Source organism: Peromyscus maniculatus, chromosome 6, assembly GCF_049852395.1.
Source record: "Peromyscus maniculatus bairdii isolate BWxNUB_F1_BW_parent chromosome 6, HU_Pman_BW_mat_3.1, whole genome shotgun sequence".
Classification (NCBI taxonomy): Eukaryota; Metazoa; Chordata; class Mammalia; order Rodentia; family Cricetidae; genus Peromyscus; species Peromyscus maniculatus.
The window spans coordinates 117,875,209-117,900,299 of NC_134857.1; the positions used below are offsets into that span (position 1 = coordinate 117,875,209).

A 25,091-nucleotide genomic window follows, 5' to 3' on the forward strand; every position below is an offset into this window, starting at 1 on the left:
GGGCCTGTATTGCCTTGCTGTTCTGCCTTCTCATTGGCTCTTAGCCCAACCACATCACTTCCTCATCACTGCCTATCTATACATACCTCCAGGTCTCTAAGGTGTGTGTCACCATGCTTGGCTGTGTCCTTGAACACACACAGAGACTCTGCCTACAATGTGATCAGATTAAGGGCATGTACTACCACCACCTGACTTTTGTTTATGGCTGGCTATCTATGTCCTCTGATCTCCAGGCAAACTTTATTTATTATCATACAAATAAAATATCACCACATTTCAGCACAAATAAAATATCACAACACCACCCTTTACCACAGGTTAGGGAAAACTGACCCTGATGGCATGGGCAGAGGGGAGATGGCCCTGCTCCTCGCCTGAGGCAGGGTGGCCCCAGTGGCCTGGACTGTCCAGCTCAGCTACCCCCCAGGTGCACAGCTGGACCTTGGGTTGGCTCACCCTAACATCTACCCCATCTAGGACCTGCTGGAGCTCATGAAGGGAATGGTCCTATGGAAAGACGCCCACAGGATCTCCATCACTTAGAATGGCTTCAGGATATCAGAGGAGTTTAGGTGAGGATCCACTGATGATGGAGTACCAGAAACCAGAGGCCTTGAAACCACACCAATGACTCACTGCAATGAACATTTGCAATTAAGCTGATTACACAGCAGGGTAGACTGTGTGACACACCATGGCTCCCAATGTCACTAGGACAAATGCAGAGGTGTTGGAGAGGCGGGAAAGACAGAGGAGTGAAGAGGGTTTTTTGTTTGGTTTGGTTTGAATTTTTTTAATTTTCATTTTTGGGGGACACTGCAGGGGTAAAAATAGGATATGGAGGGACTGGGATGTGAGTGTAATTGGGGTGTATGATGTGGAATTTCCCAAGAATGAATAAAGAAATTATGTTAAAAAAATAAATGTGCAATCTTACCATAATGCTAATAATATTCCTCACAGATAAAAATAACCTTCAGATCTGTATGAAACTCAGAAAAACGCAAATAGACAAAGTAATCCTGATCAAAAAGTACAAAACAGGAGCCATTATATTCCAAAACACACTACTGAGTCCTAGTGACCACAGCAGCTGGTGTGGCAGAAAAACCAGAATCACAGACCAAGGGAACCAAACAGTGTCCAGAAAAACTAAAGCATGTGCAGTGAGTAGGCTGAGGAGTTGCTAAGAAGATGCATTGGAGACAGGGGGATCTTTTCAATTAATGATCCCAGGAAGTTAGATGGGAAATAAGTTATTTTTCTCCACATATAAAAAAATAAAGCCATACTGCCCCTTCTCTTGAACCAGTTACTAAAGTGAACTGTAAGCACACTGAAGTCTTCAATGTAAGGACTAAAACAACTATAAGAAAGTGTAGGTAAACAGTTCTGGACCTTGCAATGAACAAGGAATTGTTGGACAACCCCCCCCACACACACCCCACACACACACATACACACATACACACATACAGAGACACAGGAAAGAAAAGCGATTAGACAAAGGGGATTGCAGCTGACCAAGACGGGGTTCTGCACACAAGGGAGCTGTCACCCCCGTGAGCATGCAGCACGCAGTCTGGAGGAAGTGCAGTGAGAGGTGCTGCTGCGCTGTCAACAGTTGTCAGGTGAGGACAGATGACACACTCTCTGTATTTCAAACAATACCAACAGAAAGGGCTTTGAGTGTTGTTCTCATAAAGAAACGATTTTTCAGGAGAATGTTTACTGTGATGTAACATGCCAAAGTGTATACACATGCTGCTCCATAGTTATGTATAACTTTATGCTTTTATACATCAGTTAAAAATAAACTGAAGATGTTTAAGAGATGGCTCAGTGGTTAGGAGCACTCTTTCTGAGGACCCATGTTCAGTTTAAAACACCCACATGGCAGCTCACAACCATCTGTAACTGCAGTCCCAGGGGATCCAGTGCCCTCTTCTGGCCTCCATGGACATTGAATGCATATAGTACACAGGCATACATGCAGGCAAAACACTATGCATCTAAAACAAAAGCAAATCTTTTAAAAAATAATAGAAATAAAAATATATTAATTTTTAAAATGAAATAAAGCTCCCTGTCTTAGTTTCTTCTGCTGCTTTGATAAGAAACCATGAGCTTTGAGAAGCTTGCTCCCTGCATCTGGATGACAGAGGCATCTTCTCCATCTTCCCACATCTGAGCTGGAAATCTATGCCCACTCTTCCCCTGCCTTCCATTTCAAACCATCGTCCTGCCTACTCTGCCCCCAGAACGAACTTTGTAACAGTGAGAACTTGGAGGAACTTCATCATGTTGGACAGTCAGAATTTCCCAGAAAGGAGTTAATGAAGCCCAATTCTTCAAAGCTACTTTGAATATCTCTCAACAGCTTCTTCCCCCTTTTTGAGGCAGACTTTCACCATGTAGCCCAGGCTGGCCTCAGCCTACAATTCTCCTGCCATAACCTTCAGTGTACTGAAGGCAGAGGTGTGAGCGACCCCACTCTACTTACATCTTCTTTAAGCACCTGTTCACGGTGGAGCTCACTGAAAACTTCCTATTTATCACAAAAGCAGCATCTCTGTCTTCTTTCTGTTGATACCTGATCAGAAATACTACACAAGTAATGCCTCTCTACATCGGTACATAGCCAGTCACCACTGTTGTCACCACTGCTGCTCGCTGAAGACCACACTCAGCGCCCAGGGTAGGGTCTATAAACCTGTGTCCTGCCTCCAAGCCCCACCACTTCAGCCACATTTAATGGCCCTGTCCCAACCACCAAGCAAAACACACCTTTGCAGTTTCAAGGCACAGTGCTTCCCTGAATAGTCACTACAGGGGTGGTTTATAACCTCTACCAAGGCTTGCCTAATCCCAGACCCACACTATAAGCAGGTATCCAGCTTCTAAATACATCTTGCCTAAATCTTGCAAAGTTTTGAGTCTCTTCCACTTTTTTATCTGAAATAATAGTTAGATCATTAGCTATCACTCAAATCATAATAAAGTATGTATAAAATATAGAGGTCCTCTACTGAAATACAGTGAGTACGCAAAGGCTGGGCTGTGGCACTGCATTCATGTTATTGGTAATGTTCCCTAATAATTTGGAAATAAAAGCCATCAGCTCCTGCATATTCACAAGGAATCCTTTAGATTGGTGTACTACAAGCTGCTGAAAATATTATTTTTTTCTTTTATTGAAAATAGATCCTTTTCTCATACAACATATCTTGATTATAGCTTCCCCCCCCCCACTCCTCCCAGTTCCTCCCCATCTCCTCTGTCCTCTGGATCCACTCCCTTTCTGTCTCTCACTAGAAAAGAACAGGCTTCTAAGAGATAACAACCAAACATGATAAAATAAAATATAATATGATGAAGGAAAAACTATCATATCAAAGTTGGACATGGCAACACAACTGAAGAAAAAGAGTCCCAAGAGCAGCCACAGGGTAAGAAACCCACTCATTCTCACAGTCAGGTGTCCCATAAAAATAATAAGCTAATAGCTACAATATATGTGCAGAAGACCTGATGCAGACCTGTGTAAGTCCCATGCTGCTTCAGTCTCTGTGAGCTCATATGAGCCTTGCTTAATTTTCAGAGGGCCATATTCTCCTGGTGTCCTCCATCCCCTCTGGCTTTTACAATATTTCTGCCTCCTCTTCCACAGGATTCCCTGAGCTCAGGGAGGTGGGATTTGATGGAGACCTCCAATTTAGACTCTCTCTCCACATACTGTCTGGCTGCAGGTCTCTGCATCCATTCCCATCTGCTACCAAAGGAAGCCTCTCTGATGATGACTGGCCCTGATCTATGAGTACAGCAGAATATCTTTAGGAATCATTTTATTGTCTTTTCTTTCTTTCTTTCTTTCTTTTTGTCAAGGAGTGTTTGGTTTTACCCTAGGTCTCAGGCTATCTAGTCTCTGGTTCTTGGTTACCCAAGCAGAGTTGAGTACGAGTTCCTTCTTGTGGAGTGGGTCTTAGTTCAAATCAGACATTGGTTGGCTACTCCCGCAAATTCTGTGCCATTGTTTCCCTAGAATATTTTGTAGGCAGAACATATTGTAGGTCAAAGATTTGGTGGCTGGGCCGGTGTCCACGTCTCTCTTTCGGTAGCCTGCAGAGCACCTTCCCTCACCAAGGAGACTGGAATGTCGGAGTGAGGGCTCCAGTCAGGTACCAGCTCAACTTCTCTAGTGAGTTGTATGGGTGCTGTCCTCAACAATGGGGCCCCACTGTCGGCTTGCAGAGAGCAGCATTTTGTCTTAGTATAGCGCCTGGGTTGTCTGGGGAGTCCCTTGGCCAACAAGTCAATTGAATGTAACCTAGTCCCTCCACTGGAAGCCTCAAAAAGAGGGGGCAAGTCAAAAAAAGATATTCAAAGTAACTTGAAAAATTGGGCTTTATTAATGCCTTTCTGGGAAATTCTGACTTTCCAACATGTTGAGAGTCCTCCAAGTGTATGATGGTTTATTTAGTATTTTTTCCTTCACACACCCTCAATTTTCTATTAAATGTTGTAAATTAATGCTAGCATTCCCCCTAGTGGTGGCATTTGTCATTAACCTACACTATAACTTCAAAACATGTTTACTGCTCCCAACTATTTCTCTCCAGTTTCCTCCAAAAGCCAGGTAACTCGCCACCAGAATGACTGACATGATCCTAATGCAGTCCACTAGCTTTTCTTTGTCTTGTCAGTGAGCTTAGTCAGTTAACTAATTACAGCACTAACAATTCACTACTCTATGTGGTGACCTGAAATGGATAGCGATCACAGGGTATGTGCTGCCTTGGGCAGTATCACTGACACTTAGGAGGTAAGGCAACCCTGACAGTTACAAGGAACTGAGCTTAGATAATTAGCAGGTGTTGCATGCTGAAGGTAAGAGACTGGTAGGCTTGAGGCAGCAGCCCATCACTGAGAGCGTGCACGGCTGAGTGCCAAGAGGGCTCTATGGCCGCATTTAAGCTTCCTTTGTCTCCCACCATTAGGAGATTTGGACTGAAATCAAGCCTAGGGTCTGGCCCTGAGACTATCCAAACTGCAGAGCCATTTTAATCTGTAGTCTCAATAAATCTTTGAGACTAAAGTCAAAGCCTTAATGAAAAACAGGTGGATCTTAAGACTGAAATGAGATTCTCTTGAGAACCTTGAATTCCAGATTGCCTTGAACCTTTCTAGCTTAAACTAGTGCCTGTGAGTACACGCCTGAAGAAATCAAAGTCAACACACTATAGTGTTGTGTGATATTTTGTTTGTGTTCTGACAAATAAAGCTTGCCTGGAGAACAGAGGGCAGAGCTAGCCGCTAGTTAACTATAGAAACTGGGCAATAGTAGCTCACGCCTTTAATCTCAGCATTTGGGACACTCGTGCCTTTAATCCCAGCACTCAGGAGTCGGAGACAGGAAATGATAAGGCAGGATATTGGTCCTTTTTGGTCAGAGAATCCGGAGAGGTTAAGAAGTCACTGGTGGCGGCTCCTCTGCTTCTCTGAACTTTCAGGTTATTACCCCAATATCTGATTCCTGGTTTTCATTGATAGGACTAATTAGGTTCATGCTTCACTATAGGGATCCCTAAGGCCTTGTTTATTGTTATATTTGTCCTAGTTACTGCTCTACTGCTATGAAAAGACACCATGATTAAGGCAACTCCTGTAAAAGAAAGCATTTAGTTGGGTGTGGGAGCCCACCACTGACTCAGTTTCCCAGTTTGAATCTGAAGTCTATTCTGAGTCAATAGAGTTCAAGCTTGTTTGCTCCAAGGCTGTGAGAAAGTCCTGATTAGCCCACAGAGCCTCCTTGAAGGGCTATGAGAAAGTCCTGATTAGCCCACAAGAAGGAACACACTATCTAGCTAGATGTAGGTTGCTGATGCCAGCTGGAGGTACATTGAGATAGAAAATAAAACTCCCTGCTCCTTGATGCAAGGCAGGATAGATAGTGGCTGAATGCCTGTGCTGTGCATTGTTCTACCTCTGTCCTTCAAAACTGTACATAAGCTGACTGTGAAATAAACTCGGGGCTGTCCAGCATTGACCGGCAGACCTCTCAACTCTTTTCTGTCTTCTTCATTGTCTCTTCAATCCGCACGCCTCTACCCAACTACCCAGCTGACTGTCGGCAGGCCCGACAAGTGGCGTCCAGCGAGGGGGGTACGGAGGAGTCCGTGATGGACACCACAGAAGAAAAAGGAGTGCACTCGATAAAAGTGGAAGCTGTGGCGAGTTAATTTGAGAGTAAAAGTAATAAGTGTAAATAAAAAGCAGACGTGCGGTTAAAAAAAAAAAAATTCATGAACAAGTGTAAAAATAAGTATGGGCCAAGGAAATAAAAAACAGCTGTTTGTACATTTACTTAAATATATCTTAAAGGCTAGAGGTACTAAAGTAGAACATAAGCAACTGTGTAAATTTTTAGAATGTGTAGAACGTATTGGAGTTAATATACAGCAGTGTTATGATAAGCATCATCCAGAAAAACTTACAACAGATATTTTCAGTCTCTGGACACTCATTCAGGACAACTTAGACCTCCATCCTGAAAGGCATAAAATGTTTCCTGAACGAAGTAAAAACTGAAATTAAACATTCTGCTCTGTCAGAGAGACGGCTTTAAGCAGATGCTTTTACAAAGTTATTTGATGACAATGACCAGTTAGATTTTGGCAATACAGCAGAATTAGAGGAAAAGGCTGCTAAGTATTATAATGAAGATTCTCTCACACCTCAAAATTCTCCCCCACCTTCATTCCTGACTGTGACTGGTTCATCTGGAGAGAATAAGTGGGTCGTGCCCGCAAACCATTAGCCCAATGTCTCATTTTTAGATCTATTCACTGCAGCTGGTAAATGTAAATGTGAGCACTCTTTGTCTTGGTCTGTGTTCTGACTGCTACTATGTTACTGTTCTGTTCCATGTGTTTAAGGGGACTGGATCCCGCCCCCACTGAACTGAGATAAGCAGGTAGCTCCTGCCAGGTGTGGCTTAAGTACTGCACGAGAAGTCATCTGTTAACGGGACTCGTTAACAGCAAGTGAGGCCATTGTCTCAGTGCTGATGTACCAGTACCTGTGTCTGTCAGTGTTACTCATTTCTGTCTACTGATCTGCTTCGTTTTCCTGGAAGAGAAGGAGAGAGAGGCATGGCAAGGGCCGCCTCCCTCCATAAGCTCCCTTACTATCAGGCCTGCAGTGCAGATGAAGTGGCAGGGAGTTCATTCCTACTATTGGCAAGCTGAACAGACGTCGAAAAGAGAATCTGATGTTAATTGTTAATTACCATAGTCAGAAAAGTTAACAAAAATTTTTTCAGGAACACGGCAGCCAAGGACACACTCTGTACCTCCTTTCCTTTCTAAGCCAAGTTCTTCACTGTGATAACCTCAAGGTCTCTTCCGCTGGCCAGCAACTTCCAACTTTAACCCACCTTAACCCTTCTCTGTCCTGATACTGCTTGAGAAAAAATGTTGAATTACCAGCCTACATACTCTGATGTTTTGGAAAAAATTATGCTTTTGCCTCCACAGGAAAAGAAACAATACATGGATTCTGGTCATTTGAGTTCAATGGGTTACAAATACTTGTCATCATTTAAGAGAATTGATTACAAACTATTATTGATTAAGATAAGAAAAAACTGTTGCTAATCTGAAACGTTTCATATTGATACAGGTTTTTAATATATTAATGCAAAAATAAGTTTTTGTTATGATATATGCATATATCTATATGTTTCTATTCTTGTTTGAAATGTTATGCCTATGCAATGTTCTAAATTGCTGGGAAGAAACCACAAGAAAAAGACCTTTGGTGGAAATTGCATGTTGTCTGAAAAGCAAGAGAAGGTGTAAGATTAGAATAATGATAGGAAAGGGAAAAAGGGAATCTGTCTATGTCAGGCTGAACCAGAAGAGCAAACAAGCTTGAACTCTATTGACTCAGAATAGACTTCAGATTCAAATGGGAAACTGAGTCAGTTGTGGGCTCCCACAGTTGGGGGCTTGCTTACAGTTTCAGGCTAGTCCGTGATCATCATGGCAGGAAGCAGACAGGCATGGCACGGGAACATCAGCTTTACATCCTAATCTACGGGCAGCAGGCAGGGAGAGACACTGGACTGGCTTGGGCTTTTGAAACTTCAAGGCTCACAGTGACACACCTTATCCAACAAGGCCACACCTCCTAATCCTTACCAATAACTGGCAACCAAACATTCAAAACCATGAGGCTATGGAGGCCGTTAACATTCAAACCACCATATGCACTATTCACAACAACTGAGCTACAGAATCAACCTATACATCTATCATGGATGGATAAATAAATAAAATATATGCATTTACCCAATGAAGTTCCTGTTGGCTAAGAATGAAATTGTGTTATTTCGAGGAAATGGATAAATTAGAAATCATCATACTAAGGAAAATAAGTCTGGCACAGAAAAACCAATGCCATGTTTTCTCTCATAGGCATATGACTTAAAAAAATTTTTTTTTAACATGATAGGGTTCTTGCAGAGGACCCAAGTTCAGTTCCTAGCATCCACAAAACATGGCCTACAACTGCCTATAACTCCAGGTTCAGGAGATTAGTTGCCTCTGGCTTCCATGGACATCTGCACTCACATGCACATACCCACACAGAGATACACACATACACATAATTTAAAATAATAAAAATAAATCTTTAAAAAGGACATGGAAGTAGACTATTTGGGGAGGGAGTGATCATCAGAAGGCAGAGGGACAAGAACAGTGATGAGGGGAGGTGAATATGGTTAAGGTACTTTGTATACATGCATGAAAATATCACAATAAAAAGCATTATTTTGTGCAAACAATATATACCAATAAAAAATACAATGATTCTATCCCCCTTGTTATGGGGTTCCAGTCTCTCCTGGCCTAGAGACCACGAGGAGCCATCCTAAGGTAAATGACTCTTTGGACATGTTTGCTTTCCTTGGGGAACACCCCAACATCCCCTCATGGTTTCTAGGTCACTGAATAAAGCCAAATGTCAAGTCTTGCCTCAACTAGGAAAATAATTCGCAAAAGAAAATAACATAGACGTGGCTTATAAATATCTGTAAGGCCTTAAAAAAAAAAAAAAACAAATGAAGTCAGTGATGAGCACACTAGGCCAGGAAAGCATAATGTAAGGGAGAGGTTGTGGAACTAGGAACACGAACCTGTAACTGAAGACTTAATTCCCTAAAATCTAATGTCACTTCCATCCTACTAAGATAGCTCCCTGGAGTTTGAGATAAAAACACTAGCCTGGGGGCTGGGTAGTGGTGGCACATGCCTTTAATCCCAACACTCAGGAAGCAGAGCCAGGCAGATCTCTGTGAGTTCAAGGCCAGCCTGGTCTACAGAGTGAGATCCAGGACAGGCACTACACAGAGAAATCCTGTCTCGGGGGGGGGGGGGGGGACGACACACAAAAAAACAAGAAACAGTAGCCTGAAAGCAGTGCTGCTGAAAGGAAAGATGCTTTGACAGGACCAAGGAAGAGGTCAAGAGGCTCTGAGAAGCAGACACAGCGTAACGTCTGTAAGAAGAACTGAAGCCCAACACATGACTAAACTCCTTGGGTGACTTGAAAGGGGACAGCTCTGTCACCAAGACAATAAGAACTATGTCATGACTTGGAGGCCACAAAGGCAGGGGTGAGGGCACTGGCCTCACCAAGAAGCTCAGCTGTGTCTGGAATAAGCCAGACACAAGTAAGGAAATGCTGCATAAATAAAGAGTCTCCAGGCTTCTGGGATGATGCCAGTCTGAAATAACAGAGGCCAGGAAGCAACACTTCACTACCGTCAGCAGCAAGACAGGCCTAGTCACATGAGCAGACAATGCAACCGTGGGAAAGTGTCTCCCACCAGAGCATGTGTTAGAGGCTTGATGCCCCCTGCCCATGACACTGTTGGGAGGTAACAGTCTCATCAAGAGATGAGACATAGTAAGAGGGAGAGGTCTCAGGTCAGTAAGAGTATGGCCTTGAATGGACGGGAGTGTGCCTGGCTTTTCCTTTCCCTGTTTAAGTTTTTACCATGAAAGGTTTCTTCCACTATGTACAACCACCATAGGCCCGAAAGGAATAGGCCAATTAACTCCCAAAATGATGAGCAAAATAAACCTTTCTCTCAACCCTCCTTGCACCTAGGATATTACTCTACACCACAAGGTAGCCTCCGATTCTCACACCTCCTTCCTCGTCCTCTTGAGAACTTGGATTATTCACGTGCACTAACACATCCACCAAACTTTCCCCTTTTAAAAAAGTTCTCACCTTATCTGATTGTGAGAGTGATGGAAAACTGACTATCACAAGCATAAAGGATGGACAGCAGCCAGCACCATGGACTGAAGAGCTCTCTAGTGTATAGAGACTACTCTATACATAGGCATAAAGATAGCTATTGAGAAGGCATCTGACAAGCAAAAAATGTCTGCTTAACAAAACAGTAGGAGCTTCCCCAGCAGGTGATACAATCACCACAGCCACTGACTTCCAGCAGCTTTACTTTACACACCACACATGAAATGCCTCCTTTGGAGTGAGTGTCAATCCAATCAGAAAGCAGCCGGCCACCTCCTCACAGCCACTGATGCACACATACGGGCACAGAAAGTCAGTAATGTAACACTCAGGGTCTACAACTGAGTATGGCTGTCGGTGACTTTTCTCCCCTAGACGCATGTAAAGCACTTCCCACACTGTGAAAGCTAGCCAGCAAGGAGGAAACATCCAGCCCAATTCCAGCATGATTTCTCTGTGTCCTGCCACCGGTGTGTAGTGTCTTCAGCGATTAGAGACTTTTAAACACCATTCCCAGTCTTGCTGCAGAGGCCAAATCTGGCCTCTCACTAAAGATGGGTCATCTGACCCCACTCATTCCACAATCAATAAATAGCTTGTATAACGACTCAAGGCCAGGCTCTGTTGTTATGTGGGCATCCTGTGTATGATTTGAACAAAGCAGACATGGTCCTTACCTTCATAAAGCTTTCAGTCTCATGAGAAAAACTGATAACAAATGCATGCACACACAGGTAGTTAATCACAAAATGCAAAAAAAATTTAGAAAAGCCAGAATTTAAAAGTGGACTTATTTTGGACTGAAAGACAGATTTTAAATATTGAAGAGAATTTTCAATACCAATTAAGCTTGTAGGCATGGAAGAGACCTGGACACAAGGCTTACATATAGTGGATGGCTACTCTGTCTAAGGTCTTGAAACACTGCCCCTAGAGATGTAACAGGTAACTGTCCTACCTACCTATGACCTTAAAGTACCCACCCCAGGGGCGTGGCTTGGGGCTACCCTTAAGACCTGAGACACAGCTAGGCTATCTTCTCTCTCACTTGTGGGCTGGATGGTGCAGACCAACTCAGCAGCAGAACAGCGTTGGACTGTACTTCAGCTTTCCAGGACCCTACAATAAATCTCCCATGCTGTAGTGAGTTTTCCTCCCTGATAAATTCCTTCACCCTTTAAGCAGACTCCGTGGATTTCTCGAATTACTTACATCCATAGACAGCCTTCTTATATGTTTTAGTAGCTGTGCTTTGTTTTTTAACATTCATAGGATACAAAAAGTGTACTAGCTATAACTGCTCATTTTATATTTCATTAGTATTAAATAAGATGTATGTGATATTTAGTGCTTGTGCATCTCATTCCGAGTCTTCCACACTCTGACCTTTCCCCTGGAAGAACAGCCCATGATGCTGACCTTGCTTCCAGGCAGCTCAGATGTATCTGTCCAGTTTCTTGCTGTGGCCTTCAATAAACACATAGTTTGTGTTGTTTGTCAGTGTTGCAGAATTCCCGTGGTTCCATCTAAATTCTGCATACAACATTCTGCCAAGAGAAATCACTGGATGCAGTAGGGGTACCACTGAGCATGTCAAGTGTGAGCGTGAGAGCAGGACTGTGAAGGAAAGGCACAGGAGGCTTGTGGCACAAAGAGCCTGAATCCAGTTTGTCAAATTAGGAGAGGGAAGGAATAAGCTGAAACCTGAGTGGTTAGGAAAATTGTATTTAATACTTCAATATTAAAGTAACTGTATATACTCATCTGAAGATGAGAAATTTAACCTTTATTCCAGAGTTCTAACCAAGACAGTAAGCTAACATCAGCAGGCAATTATTAACTTAAATAATAAAAGTGAACTGAACAATGTCCCAGAGTCTAGAAATCTATTCACCAGTAATAAAAGAGGAAAATTACAGAGTCCAAATTTTATCAAATGCCTAAAACTGCCAAAGCAGTAGCTGATGATAGATGTGAACTTTGTAATCAAACAGACTTCAAACCGTTGCTCCACTAAACAAACATTGCTGTATTTTACGTATGAAATGCCTCGTACTATGACAGATAGGTAGGTCTCACTAAACAAAAGCAAGCAACACTTTTATCTATATGAATTAGCTAAACAGCAAACAATTTATAATATGAACCAATCCCATTATAAAAGTAACCCTCAAGAGAGACACAGCTTCTCTTTTCCCTTGAGACTGAGACGGCAGGAACAAAGGTCCCTGGATAGGAACTCAATAGAGTCCTTGCCAGAACGGGTACTTCAGAGTCTGTTTTCTGGGAATCAGAGACCTGCCACTGAATTCTCAACATTCTGGATGGCACAAGAGAGAAAAATCATTTAACCTGAACAGAATGACTTCCAGAATTATGGAAGCCACATAGTGGCTTCATGTTACTTACATAGTAAACTGACCTCTCTTTTCTTCCATGTAGTTTTATATCATACGTTCTCTATGAATTAATGACTACCCTTGGGTTACAAGCACATGTATAACTATGTATGTATGACAAGTGACAAAATCAAAAAAAATTAGTCTTTAATTTGGGAGAAACATTACCCAGAAGAACCAACATAGAAGACACAGTCCTAGAACCTTTGGACCAGGACCAGAGAGCTACCACTCCACAAATTGTACTGTGCTAGATAGATACTAAGTAAATAGATGACAGAGAGATAGATAGAGAGACAGACAGATAGATAGATGCATACATACATACATACATACATACGTATGTGTATATATATATACATATATACATACATACATGAATGATAGACAAGCATGTGGTAGATACATGGATTAGATAGAATTTAATATTAGACTCTGAACCTTACCCTGAAATTCTACTGCTATTTTGGCTGGAGTTTTGGGGAACTCACTAGAACTGCCAGCCAGGTGACATGGACTTAGAGGAAGGATCTTTAAGGAACCGGAAGATCCAGTGAGTGACACTTCTAAGCTTGGTTTCTCAAGGGTACTGGCAGATTGTTACAGAGGATGACTGGGACAGGCACAGGGGAGATACGGATGTGCGGCTTCAGAAAATAAGGCAAGAACTAAAGAGTATCCATGGAGACATTCTCTGAAGAGCTTACCTCTTGCTATTCAAAATGTTTTCCATTTCTTCTCATTTTCTTAGCCCCTCTGCAAATCTATTAAGAACATGAAATAATATTGGCAAGTGACAGAACCTTGACACACCACGGAATTCATGTGTTGATAGTGCTTAAAATCAGGAAAGGGTTTGATTTTCCCGGGTCCCAGCCCTTCACAGAATTGTCCCTTGGCCTTTTCCCCCATCCCAGCTCATCAGGCCTAGTCTACAGTTTTCCTGTGCTCTTCTCTGAGTCCTGCTACTGCTGCTATGCCAGCCCCCAAGATCCCTCTGTGTTATGAACAATGATGTCATTCTTTAACGCATGTGTGAGTGTGTGTGTGCCCAGTGGGGAAGTGGTGTGGGCACACAGGTGTGAGTGTGTGTGTGCCCAGTGGGGAAGTGGTGTGAACACACGTGTGAGTGTGTGTGTGTGTGTGTGTGTGCCCGGTGGGGGAAGTGGTGTGGGCACACATGTGTGAGTGTGTGTGTGCCCGGTGGGGGAAGTGGTGTGGGCACACATGTGTGAGTGTGTGTGTACCTGGTGGGGGAAGTGGTGTGGGCACACATGTATGAGTGTGTGTGTGCCCGGTGGGGGAAGTGGTGTGGGCACACATGTGTGAGTGTGTATGTGCCCAGTGGGGAAGTGGTGTGGGCACACATGTGTGAGTATGTATGTGCCCAGTGGGGAAGTAGTGTGGGCACACATGTGTGAGTGTGTATGTGCCCGGTGGGGAAGTGGTGTGGGCACACACACGTGTGCAGCTGGAGGACAGAGGACAACTTCAAGTGTCATCTTCTAGAACACTGCTCACCCCCTTGACCTTGAGGTAGGGTCTCCCATTGGTCTAGACTCACCAGGGAGACCAGGCTAGCTGGCCAGTGAACCACAGGGAGCCTCTGTCTCTGCCACTCCAGTGCTGAGATCACAAGCAAATGCCACCATGGCCAGCATGGGCCTAGAACATGGCTTCTAGGAATCAAGTCCTGGTCTCACACTTGCAGACCCTTCAACACATCCATGGCTTTGTTCTGGGAACTTCAGTTTACACTTACTTCCAAAGAAGCTGTTGAAAACCTGGCAGAGTTTGGCACATCTTTAATCCCAGCACTCAGGAGGAAGAGATAGACAGATGGATCTCTGTCAGTTCAAGGGTAGTCTGGTTTACACAGTGAATTCCAGGACAGCCAGAGCCACATATAAAGATCCTGTAAAAAAAAAAAAAAAAAAAAAAGAAAAAGAAAAAAAAGAAAGAAAGAAAGAAAGGAAGGGAGGGAGGGAGGGAGGGAGGGAGGGAGGGAGGGAGGGAGGGAGGGAGAGAGAGAGAGAGAGAGAGAGAGAGAGAGAGAGAGAGAGAGAGAGAGAAAGCAATCAAAGACGGTGATGGAAATGCAGCACCACAAGCACATGGGAAGGTGTATTGATGCCTATCTGTGTTCATGTTCATTGTGATCCCTCGGCAGACGCATAACTTGACCAGCATTTACACAGTACCTGGTGTTTTCCAGGACCCTGAAATTCTCTAGGAGCAGCATATAAAATGCCATCTCAATCCTTATGACATACTACTATACCCACAGATCATGCCTAGTTCACCAGACATCATAGAAGCTTCTTCTTGTGGTAGATGGGGTTGTACAGGCAGGTACAAATAACAGAACATGAACAGGAAATCAGTTGGGGCTCATGTGGCTATCTCGGTGTGCCTATAGAGTGGGCCAGGACGGAGTGGGGAAGACAGAGCCTATATGGCTGACGGCTACCGCAGAGTCTAGTAGGAGGGACAGCTGTGGGAGAGGTCTACTTAGGGCAGCACAGAAGCAAGAGAGTCAGAGGAGGGCAGAATGCACTAGGCCGCATTCTGTGCTGTGGGATAGTCTGTATGTCAAATTACTCTGATTGGTCAATAAATAAAACACTGATTGGCCAGTGGTTAGGCAGGAAGTATAGACGGGACTAACAGAGGAGAAAATAAAGAACAGGAAGGCGGAAGGAGACACTGCCAACTGCCGCCAGGACAAGCAGAATGTGAAGATGCCAGTAAGCCACATGCCATGTGGCAAGGTATAGATTTATAGAAATGGATTAATCTAAGATATAAGAACAGTTAGCAAGAAGCCTGCCACGGCCATACAGATTGTAAGCAATATAAGTCTCTGTGTTTACTTGGTTGGGTCTGAGCGGCTGTGGGACTGGTGGGTGAGAGAGATTTGTCCTGATTGTGGGCAAGGCAGGAAAACTCTAGCTACAAAACATAAGTCAGGAACCTCAAGGGCAAGGGTTAACATAGCTTAGTGTGTGGATAAGGGTTCGTGAACACCTGAGTAGGGTTTGAGGTTCATTTGGAAAGATTTAGAGAACTCTGAATACTTTTAGACTAGAAGAGGTATCTGACTTTTTAAAAACTAGAAAAGGAGAGAGAAAAGGTTTTTAAAAGGAAACTACTAGGAATATGAATCTAGTGTTTTGAAACAGGGACTGCAGACAGAGCTGTGCCAACAGGAGACTCCATATCAAGATTACTACCACAGTGCAAACAAGAAATAATGAGAAGCCTATCTGCAGATTAGTAACAGTGGGAAGACGGAAATGAAAGGGGGTGCACAGAGCTGGTCAGTGCTGTAGAGAGGACAGCCAAGGGAGCTTGAGAACCATGAGAAAAAGAATAGAGACTCTCATGTCAAAGCCACAGTAAGAGAGAGCTATTTTCAAGTTTGAAGAAAGGAGACGGATTGTTTTGTGAACATAAACACTTGAAATAGAGATGTCTATAAGCAATTAGCAGGTCCAGCCTAGAGCACCAGGGAAGTTGGGAAGGAAGGAGAGGGAGATGAGAAGGAAGAGGATGGAGGATTGGATGGAGAGAAGGGAGAGTGGAATGGAGGAAGGAAGATGGAAAAGGAGGAGAGGGAGGGAGGGAGGAAGGAAAGAAAGAAGGAAGGGAGGAAAGAAGGAAGGAAGGACTACAGTATACTGAACACAGAGATGATAAGGGCTATAGAAAAGCTCACTGCTACAGAGAAATTTTATAAAAGGATAGGTGTTTGGAAGGTTTAGTTTGATTTACAAGGAGACTACTAATAACCTTTTTAAAAAATGTTTAAGTAGAAGGATAAAGATGGAACCCAGTGAATTGCAAAATGAAGGATGGGGTCCTGAAAAGTGGAATAGGCCAGGCATGCTATAAAATCAAACAAACCAGCACTCAAAAGGCAGAGGCAGGCAGATCTCTGAGTTTGAAACCAGCCTTGTCTGCATACTGAGTTCCAGGACAGCCAGGGCTATGTAGAGAAAACTTATCTCAAAAGAACAGCAACAAAAAATAAACATGTGGCAGAGAAAACATGCTGTGTACTTTAAAAAGTTGGACAAAATACCTTTATTCTACATTAAACTACTGAAGTCAAGAAGAGTGAGTGAATACTATGGGAACATGAAAAAGATTGACATAGCTAAAGAGAACCACACCAACAAGAAATGCTGGCAAAAACATATTAAACTTGTAATACACAGAATACAGAGCTTTCATATGATCAAAGTGTAAAATATGTAAAGCAGGGTCGGCGAGATGGTTCGGCAGGTAAAGACGATTGCCTCCAAGCCGACCACTTGAGTTCAATTCCCAGAGCCCATTACAGTTAAGGGAGAGAATTTAGCCCTTCAGGTTCTCCCAGCCTACACACACACACACACACACACACACACACACATACACACACACACACACCAACACACACACTGAAATACATACACATATACACATACACACACACTAAATGTAATAAACAATTTTAAATATGCAAAGTAAAAAGTACTATAAGAAATGAAAACTGTGTAACAATGACCTTTATGAATCCCTCATTAACCAACTAATAAGCACTGTGACCTGACTCCAGAATACCAAACTGCTTATCCTCAATGATGGTCAGGGAAACAAAGATCATAAAGAATTATGTATCCTTATGTACCACCATAGGATCAAATTTAAGTCTGGTGACTAAGCATGAGTTTCCCCATCCTGTCACTCATAAGTCCAGTTAGTTTGTAAACATGAGTCACTTTGACCATCACAGTTGCACATCTGGCCATTCCCACAGCAGCCAAAAGAGCTGTCAATCAGGACGCAGTCGGATTACAGCCAGACTACAGAGGGAAAACTACTCAGCTGTAGGGCAGAACTTTAGAGAAGATGCAGCAGGAAGAACTTGGGAGATGTGAACTCTTCCACTCATTGTCTGAGGATGGATACATGATTTTATACATAGGTCTAAGGTTGTAAATCTAAAAATAAAATTTAATTTTTTAATTGAGTTGGTAGTCAGTTGGAGACATTCCTTGTCTCAAACAGCCATCATAAATGACTCTGGCCCACGGCATCAGTGGCCAGGGTCCAGGTCAGGCAGGCACTAGGCACTGGTCCTCAGGGGCTGCATCACTGCTGTCTGTGGAGGACACTGTGAGGCCCAGAGCCGCTGGGACTGCTTGTCAGGCCCGCACATCCAGAGGGGCAATGAGAGTTGTTCCCCAGCAGTGACTACAGGACTCCCTGACTGCAGCAGCTAAAAGCGACTCGGGCAGCTCTGGAGCCAGTGGCTTTTTAGCACCTGAAACAAAAGTGTTTCTGTGTCCCAACAGTCAGTGTTGCCTTGTTAGTATGTGCTGGCTGCACCAGTCCTGAATGTCCCCTCAGCAGACTCGAGCATGTGCAGCAAGGCTCACGAAGAGAAATTTTATGCAGACACTGACTCACCATGAGCAAAAAGAAAAAACAGCATAAAAGGGGGAATGCATAAATTATGGTGAGTTGAAACAGTGTAATGCTCAACAATAAGAAAAATCAACTGCAATCAAAGGCACTGTGGATGACTGGAAAGATGGCTCAGCAATTAAGAGTACTGGCCACTCTTCCAGAGGAGCTGGTTCAATTCCTAGAACCTAAATGGCAGCTCACAACTGTCTATGACTCCAATCCTATGAGTTCTGACAATCCCTCTGGCTTGCATGGACACCAAGCCCCCAGGTGCTACACACACAAATGCAGTCAAAACACCCATACACATAAAATAAATAAACAAAGGCACTGGGAACGATCAGCAAAGGGAATTAAGGGGGAGACACATGGAAGGATATACATATATATGAGTCTATTCACACAAACTTAGTAATAAACAAAACTAAACTATTAGGTAGGGAAGCAAAATATGCAGTAAAATCACAAATTGCAAGGAAATTATCCGGGTGTAGAAGAGAAGAACGGGTGAGAGGGACGTTCTAGAGCAATTGAAATGCCTTTGATTAGTAGTTATTTGTGACTCAGCCTTACACTAATGCACTATCCTCTACTTAATATACTGTAATAAAAGATAAGAAAAGAGCTAATTAAAAAAAAGTCTTGCTGCCAGCTGGAAGCGATGAGTTTGTAGATGAACTATGACAGTACAAATGTCACAGCAGGAGTCAGGCAGGGCTGTGATTGGACAACCAGCCAGCAGGAATGCTATTATTTATTCAGAGTCCTCAGTACAGGACACAGAGCATTCTGGGTAGAGGTGAAAGGCCAGTCAGAAAGACACTTCCAAAACAAGCTGCCTAAGGAAGATGGGCACCAAGGGAAAGGTGAGTACATAACCTACGTCTGCATTTAGCTTCTGCTTCTGTTGTGTCTCTGCACATTGGCTGGAGATGCTTCCTTCTGGGTCACACTCAAGGCACAGTGATTTAAAGTCAACTAAAGGGTAGGAACTGTCCATAAGCTAGAAATTTGTTCTAAGGAAAAACAACTCTGGATTTGCTGAAGAATCTTCTAGGGTACTCACATATTATTTACATGGTGGCAGGGGGAAAATGAAGTTGTCTATGCTCTAACCATCAATGCAGAGTGTGTATTTAAAACATGGGAACAGATGGGACAAAGTAGATTGCAAAATGCTATGTATATGCCCCCATGTGAGGACATCCAAAAGTTCTTTAACATAAGGAGGAAGAAAATGATAAAAGTAGAGATGGATTATTTTTTTTCTTATTTGTATTTTGAAATTTCTTGTAATGAATGTACTTTGCATTTGTAATATAAGGAATAACAATTTAAATCATAATTAAATATTGCATAGAACAATTGAGAAGCAAGTTTTCAAATGATCAAAAAAATTTATATCAACAGTACAGGTTGTAGTAAGGACAAAGGATTATAGACTTTCTTTCAATTTTACTTATATTTGAAATTAAAAATTTAATTTGAGACTGAAAAAATTAATATAAGAATTAATTATAAAACCTTAGGTATTTGGTTTCTTTTCATGCACTTTAACTCAATTCTAGAAAGAGAACAATTTCTATTGAACTTACATTCTACTGATAAACTGACTGTGTAAGCCTCACTTCCCAGATATCTTACCATCTGGAGACCTCAGTTAAACTCAAGTTAGTGGGTTTAGGATGGGACGTTCTTCTCTAACAGTTCCAGAGTGACAGGAATACCTGTTGGTCCAATGACCACACTCCAGTAGTAAATCATACCTATGCTAATGACCTGGGCTCAGGTACTTTAGAGTACAAATGCCCACTGGCCATCTACCAAAACTTATAATTGTATCTTCTTTGCTATAGAGATAAATATGTAGGCATGGTATTAGGATAAGTTTTCATATATTTGTTTCTTCAAAATATAAATATTACAATGGCTATAACACAGAAATTAACTTCTGTTAAGATATCTTCTCCTGGAAATATTGTAAGTATACATGCATCTAGTCACAAACTTCTTTTTCATATAGTTACGGCATTGGCCTTTTTGGACAAAATCATCTTATTCTATCTTTCCCTCCCTTCCCTCACCACTATTCTCTCTCTCACCTCTCTCCTTCCTCTCTCTTTCAGGTTATTACATGCAAGGCAGCCATTGCCTGGGAAACAGGCAGTCCCCTTTGCATTGAAGAAGTTGAAGTGTCTCCCCCTAGGGCTCGTGAAGTTCGAATTCAGGTGAGTAGGGACTTTAGCTGAGCAATACAGATATGGCCCTGAACTACATGTTGACTTTCCCCTAGGGGCAGCTTTATTTTTAGATCCAGGTTTAATAAGAGGCACTATCATATGTCTTAGTTAGGATTTCTATTGCTATGAAGAGATACCATGACAATAGCAACTCTTATAAAGGAAAATATTTACTTGTGATAGCTACTTACAGTTCAGAGGTTTAGTCCATTATCATCATGGCAGGAAGCAAGGCAGCATGCATGATGCTAGAGAAGGAGCTGAGAGGTCTACATCTTGACTCACTCGCAACAGGAAGTGATCTGAGACACTGGGTGTGGCTTAAGCATATATGAGACCTCAAACCCCACCTCCACAATGACATACTTCCTCCAACAAAGACACTCTTCTTAATAGTGTCACTTCCTTGGGGGGGGGGGTATTTTCTTCTAAACCACTACATCATGCTTCTGTATAGTGGGCTTGAAATTTAATTCAACTATCTTAATATTGATACCAACCCTAAGAATCAGCAAAGTAACTTAACTTTGGATTAGAATTAGGTTTTCTTTTTGTTTTCCAAATGCTAATTATGGGAAAGTGATATTTTTTAAAAAGGGGAGAGAGAGAAGCAGGTCCAAAGCAAAGGAGGTTGAGAACCTGGAGAGCCACCCTGGGCCACAGAGGTCACAGGTGTCAATAGACGGGATTAGGGCTGGGTCAGTAGGGAGGAGTAGAGCAGAACCATTAACAGGAAGTCCAAAGTTATCCACTTCTCCTCTGGACCAACCCATCACAGGTTTGTGTGGGAGGGTGCACAAAGAAGCCTCACGGACGAATCTGAAGAATCATACTGGGACCAGTTGAAGAGAGATTGGGACATAGTTGCTCTTTACTACAGAAGATTTATTACCTCCACTTTGCTTCCTGCAGTCCCCACAGAGCAGAACAAGCCATGTAGACCTATGTTCTCCCCACTGCCTGGTGTACATTCTCTCATCCCTTTTACCTTTGATTTTTCCTCTCCTAGAGACAGTATCACCAACACTGGTTTTTTTTCCCCAGCAACAATGAAAATTAGAAAATTAAACTGGACTCCAGGAAGAAAGAAATATAGCCTAGCAAATCATATATGTCCCTTTTTTTCAAACTATAATTCTTTTACTGAATACTTGGGCTGCTGTAATGCTTCAAGATACCACAGGGCCTAAGAGCACAGCCACAAAAACACAGCTCAAGTCTGTCTTGCTTTGTAGGTAATCGCCATGTGTGTGTGCCCAACCGACATCAACGCTACCAACCCTAAGAAGAAAGCTCTCTTCCCGGTAGTCCTTGGCCATGAGTGTGCAGGAATTGTAGAAAGCGTTGGGCCTGGAGTGACCAACTTCAAACCGGGTATTTCACCTTCTGATTTCAATGGACTAGAAATTCCCAGCCTTTCCTGTGATGGCTCCTCACAACTGCCTTTGCTTTTTAGGATGTCTGGGCTTTGCTTACAGAGTTCATCTTTCCCAGAGAAACAGTGACATAAGCCGTCTGTCAGGGCATAACAAGGAAGCAGAATATTTGAAACCAGAACAGCCTCGTAAAATCCTGCAAGTACCGCCATTTATTTACACAAACAGAGAAGTTGTCATATAAAGCACAGCTATAGGGTTAGTGTAAACTGAAGCTTCCATGGCTCACAGATACTTCCTCCATGTGAAATGGAAATTTACTTTATGGTTATGTAGAGTGAAGGCTTGCAGGAGGCTTAAGGGAAAAGCATCATACACATGTAAATGTTAGTTGAAGTGCCATTTTGGAAGTTCCTAAGATAAAACACAATACCCTGAAGCAAGCCAGTGGATCATATTTTATAACATATATATAAACATATATACTATGCGCACAGAAACAGATTGCTCCCTCAAAACCTTCACCCTTGAAGGTATGACCAGTGTCAACCTTTAGTCCTGACTCTGCCACTTACTAGCTGTGTGACTGGGGACAGTTATAATGTTTTTTCTCTTTTCTAGAATGGCAGATGTGAGAAGTAAAATAATAACATTAGCAATGTTTTGACTGCCATACACTAACGTTGGTCATCAAAGAACCAAACAGGAACTGGATGGAGAGCTAGAAAATGTGGGATTTTAAAGTGAATCAGAATGGTACAAAATGGGCAGTGATATAAAGTCTGTGCTCTACCTCTAGCCTAGCATGTCCCACCTCCCCTGTCCTACAAGGATGCTCTCTATACACTCAATACAGAGCATTTGGGAAGGCAGTAAACAGTCATACTCAAGAAACTTCAGTGAACATATTCCCAGGCAGAACTCTGTACCTGCTAATACCAGTACAGGCTGTTACTCGGCTGCTGAGCAGATTAACAAAGAAAAGAGTGCAGTACTTGAAAGAACCCACAGTCCTCTATTCTCCTGAAATACTATCTTTTTGTTGAGTATAAAATGTATAACTACAAAAAAAAAAAAAAGGGTGTTTTCGCTAGGTGGTGGTGGTGCACGCCTTTAATCCCAGCACTTGGGAGGCAGAGCCAGGCGGATCTCTGTGAGTTTGAGGCCAGCCTGGGCTACCAAGTGAGTTCCAGGAAAGGCACAAAGCTACACAGAGAAACCCTGTCTCGAAAAAAAAAGGGGGGCGTGTTTTCCACTGATTTATCTGAGAGAAAGTTTTTTAGGGCTGGGAATCAAGCCTGAGACCTTGCATAAATAGGCAAGTTCTCTACCACCAGTTCATATCATAGCCATGCTTCAGAAACTATGACTACATCTTAGGTACCATCTAACATGCAGCCTTTCTTTCCAGGTGACAAAGTAATTCCATTCTTTGCACCACAGTGTAAAAAGTGCAAGTTCTGTCTGAGTCCTCTTACAAACCTCTGTGGGAAAATCCGGTAAGCGCCCCCTGACTGTTAATAAGAGTGTAAGTAGGTATGACTGTCTTGGACACACTGGCCAAACATAAATGGAGGTGAAAGGATGAGAACTTTCCCTGACTAATTCTACTTCTATGTGCCTATAAGACATTGTTCCAAACACTCAGGAAGAGAAACATGCTAAAATGTTCAATCACATAGTTTATAAGAACAATAAAAAAAAAAAACCACAGGAGTGTCCTTCAGTGAAAGAATAGGTTTATCTACTGCTATATAGTAACATAATGAAATACAATATAATGAAAATAGCTAGTCTTAAAATATACATACTAACCTAATTTTACACACATGTTAATAGAAAGAAGTAAGATGCTAAAGGATGTATTATATAGCGTGTCACAGAAAGACAGTACCAGGATTTATGGTTACATATATATGTAACAAAAGTGTAAACACATCACTGGAATGATAAATTCCAAGTTAAACTTGTATGTACTTCTAGGGGAGGGAGAATGAATATGTAGAAGCACAGTAGTTTACTCCAGGGCCACACAGCTTCAGATACTGAACTCAGGTTTTTCACACAGACACTGTGGCTCAACAGTTGTGAATCTTAATCACCTCAGATTGATTTTTTTGTTTTGTTTTGTTTTGTCTTTTCAAGACAGGGTTTCTCTGTGTAGTTTTGGTGCCTGTCCTGGATCTCGCTCTATAGACCAGGCTGGCCTCAAACTCACAGAGATCCACCTAGCTCTGCCTCCTGAGTGCTCAGATTAAAGACGTACACCACCACTACCCAGCCACCTCAGACTTATTTTATTGAGACCATAGAAAGATGCATTTGTCCTGAATGCTGATTGAAGCTTGTTATTTAGGAAGTTAAAGCCTGGGCTGGAGAGATCGCTCAGCAGTTAAAAGTGGTCACTAGTATTGCAGAGGACTTGGGTTCAGTTACCCACATCCACACAGTGACTCATAACCACCTATAACTCCAGTTCTAGGAGCTCCCTCTCCTGGCCTCTGTGACACCTACACACATGTGGCACATATATACTCACACACATATACACACATATAGGCAAATCTTTTACAAAAATAAGTTAAAGCCTGATTACTCATATCCATGCCTCTGTTTCTCTATCTACAAGAAGATACTGATGTCAGTTTACAAGGCTGAATTAAAACTATACTTTTTGGAAATTCTTAATGAAATGATGAATTTAGACAATGGCCATGAATTCTAACAGTATAAAAAGAGAAATAATAAGATGCAATGAGCCCTCCAGGTACATCATACCACCTCTGAAGTATTCCCCCCCAAAAAATGTGAAATCTGAATCAGACATTTCAATAAAAACTTCTAATTTAAGAGGAAAGGCTGAAACAGAGAGTTGTGTTAAACCAGCTTTCAGTAGAACAACCAGCAACACTCATAAGGAGAGAAACTCAGGACTGACGACTCCAGTTATCCACAAGGAAATTACAATATGGGAGATATAAATTTAAAACGACATCTTAATAAAATGCAATATGCCGACTTAAAGGAATCCTTTAGAAATATGTACTAAGATATCTCAATACAAATGAAATGATATGATGTGGGAGATGTGTGTATTATGGAAGGTGGCAGGTGAAACTTGACTGGACAGTTAATTAAGATGGAAGGTCATTGGAGTACATGGAGGATCATTGTACTAATCTATTTTTAGTTTTACTTGAACTTTCTATCAGAAAAAAAAAAGTGAGTTAACAATATAGCCTTTAAAAGAGCTCCTGACACACAAAAAGCACTCAACAGAAGTT

The 25,091-nt window shown here is 42.3% G+C and overlaps 1 protein-coding gene and 1 long non-coding RNA gene across 5 annotated transcripts in view; one reads left to right on the forward strand and one right to left on the reverse strand.

Moving 5' to 3' along the window:
• LOC121830349 (uncharacterized) overlaps positions 1 to 20,721 on the reverse strand; it is a 96,189-nt gene extending 75,468 nt beyond the window's left edge. The window contains exons 1-3 of one of the 2 annotated variants that reach the window (XR_013052389.1): positions 20,623 to 20,721; positions 14,497 to 14,649; positions 13,442 to 13,498 (exon numbers count right to left, since the gene is read on the reverse strand). This is a non-coding gene — a long non-coding RNA (uncharacterized LOC121830349). The other variant, XR_013052390.1, reaches the window with a different exon arrangement.
• Positions 6,013 to 25,091, forward strand: part of LOC102916796 (all-trans-retinol dehydrogenase [NAD(+)] ADH4) — a 36,176-nt gene continuing 17,097 nt past the window's right edge. Inside the window, exons 1-4 of one of the 3 annotated variants that reach the window (XM_042279999.2) lie at positions 6,013 to 6,233; positions 20,318 to 20,419; positions 21,667 to 21,805; positions 23,219 to 23,306. In XM_042279999.2, the coding sequence (XP_042135933.1) occupies positions 6,183 to 6,233; positions 20,318 to 20,419; positions 21,667 to 21,805; positions 23,219 to 23,306 (380 nt within the window). In that variant the 5' untranslated portion in view covers positions 6,013 to 6,182. Of the gene's footprint in view, positions 6,234 to 18,902; positions 19,058 to 20,317; positions 20,420 to 21,666; positions 21,806 to 23,218; positions 23,307 to 25,091 lie in introns of those variants that run through there. The other 2 variants (XM_042280000.2, XM_006995500.4) reach the window with 2 other exon arrangements.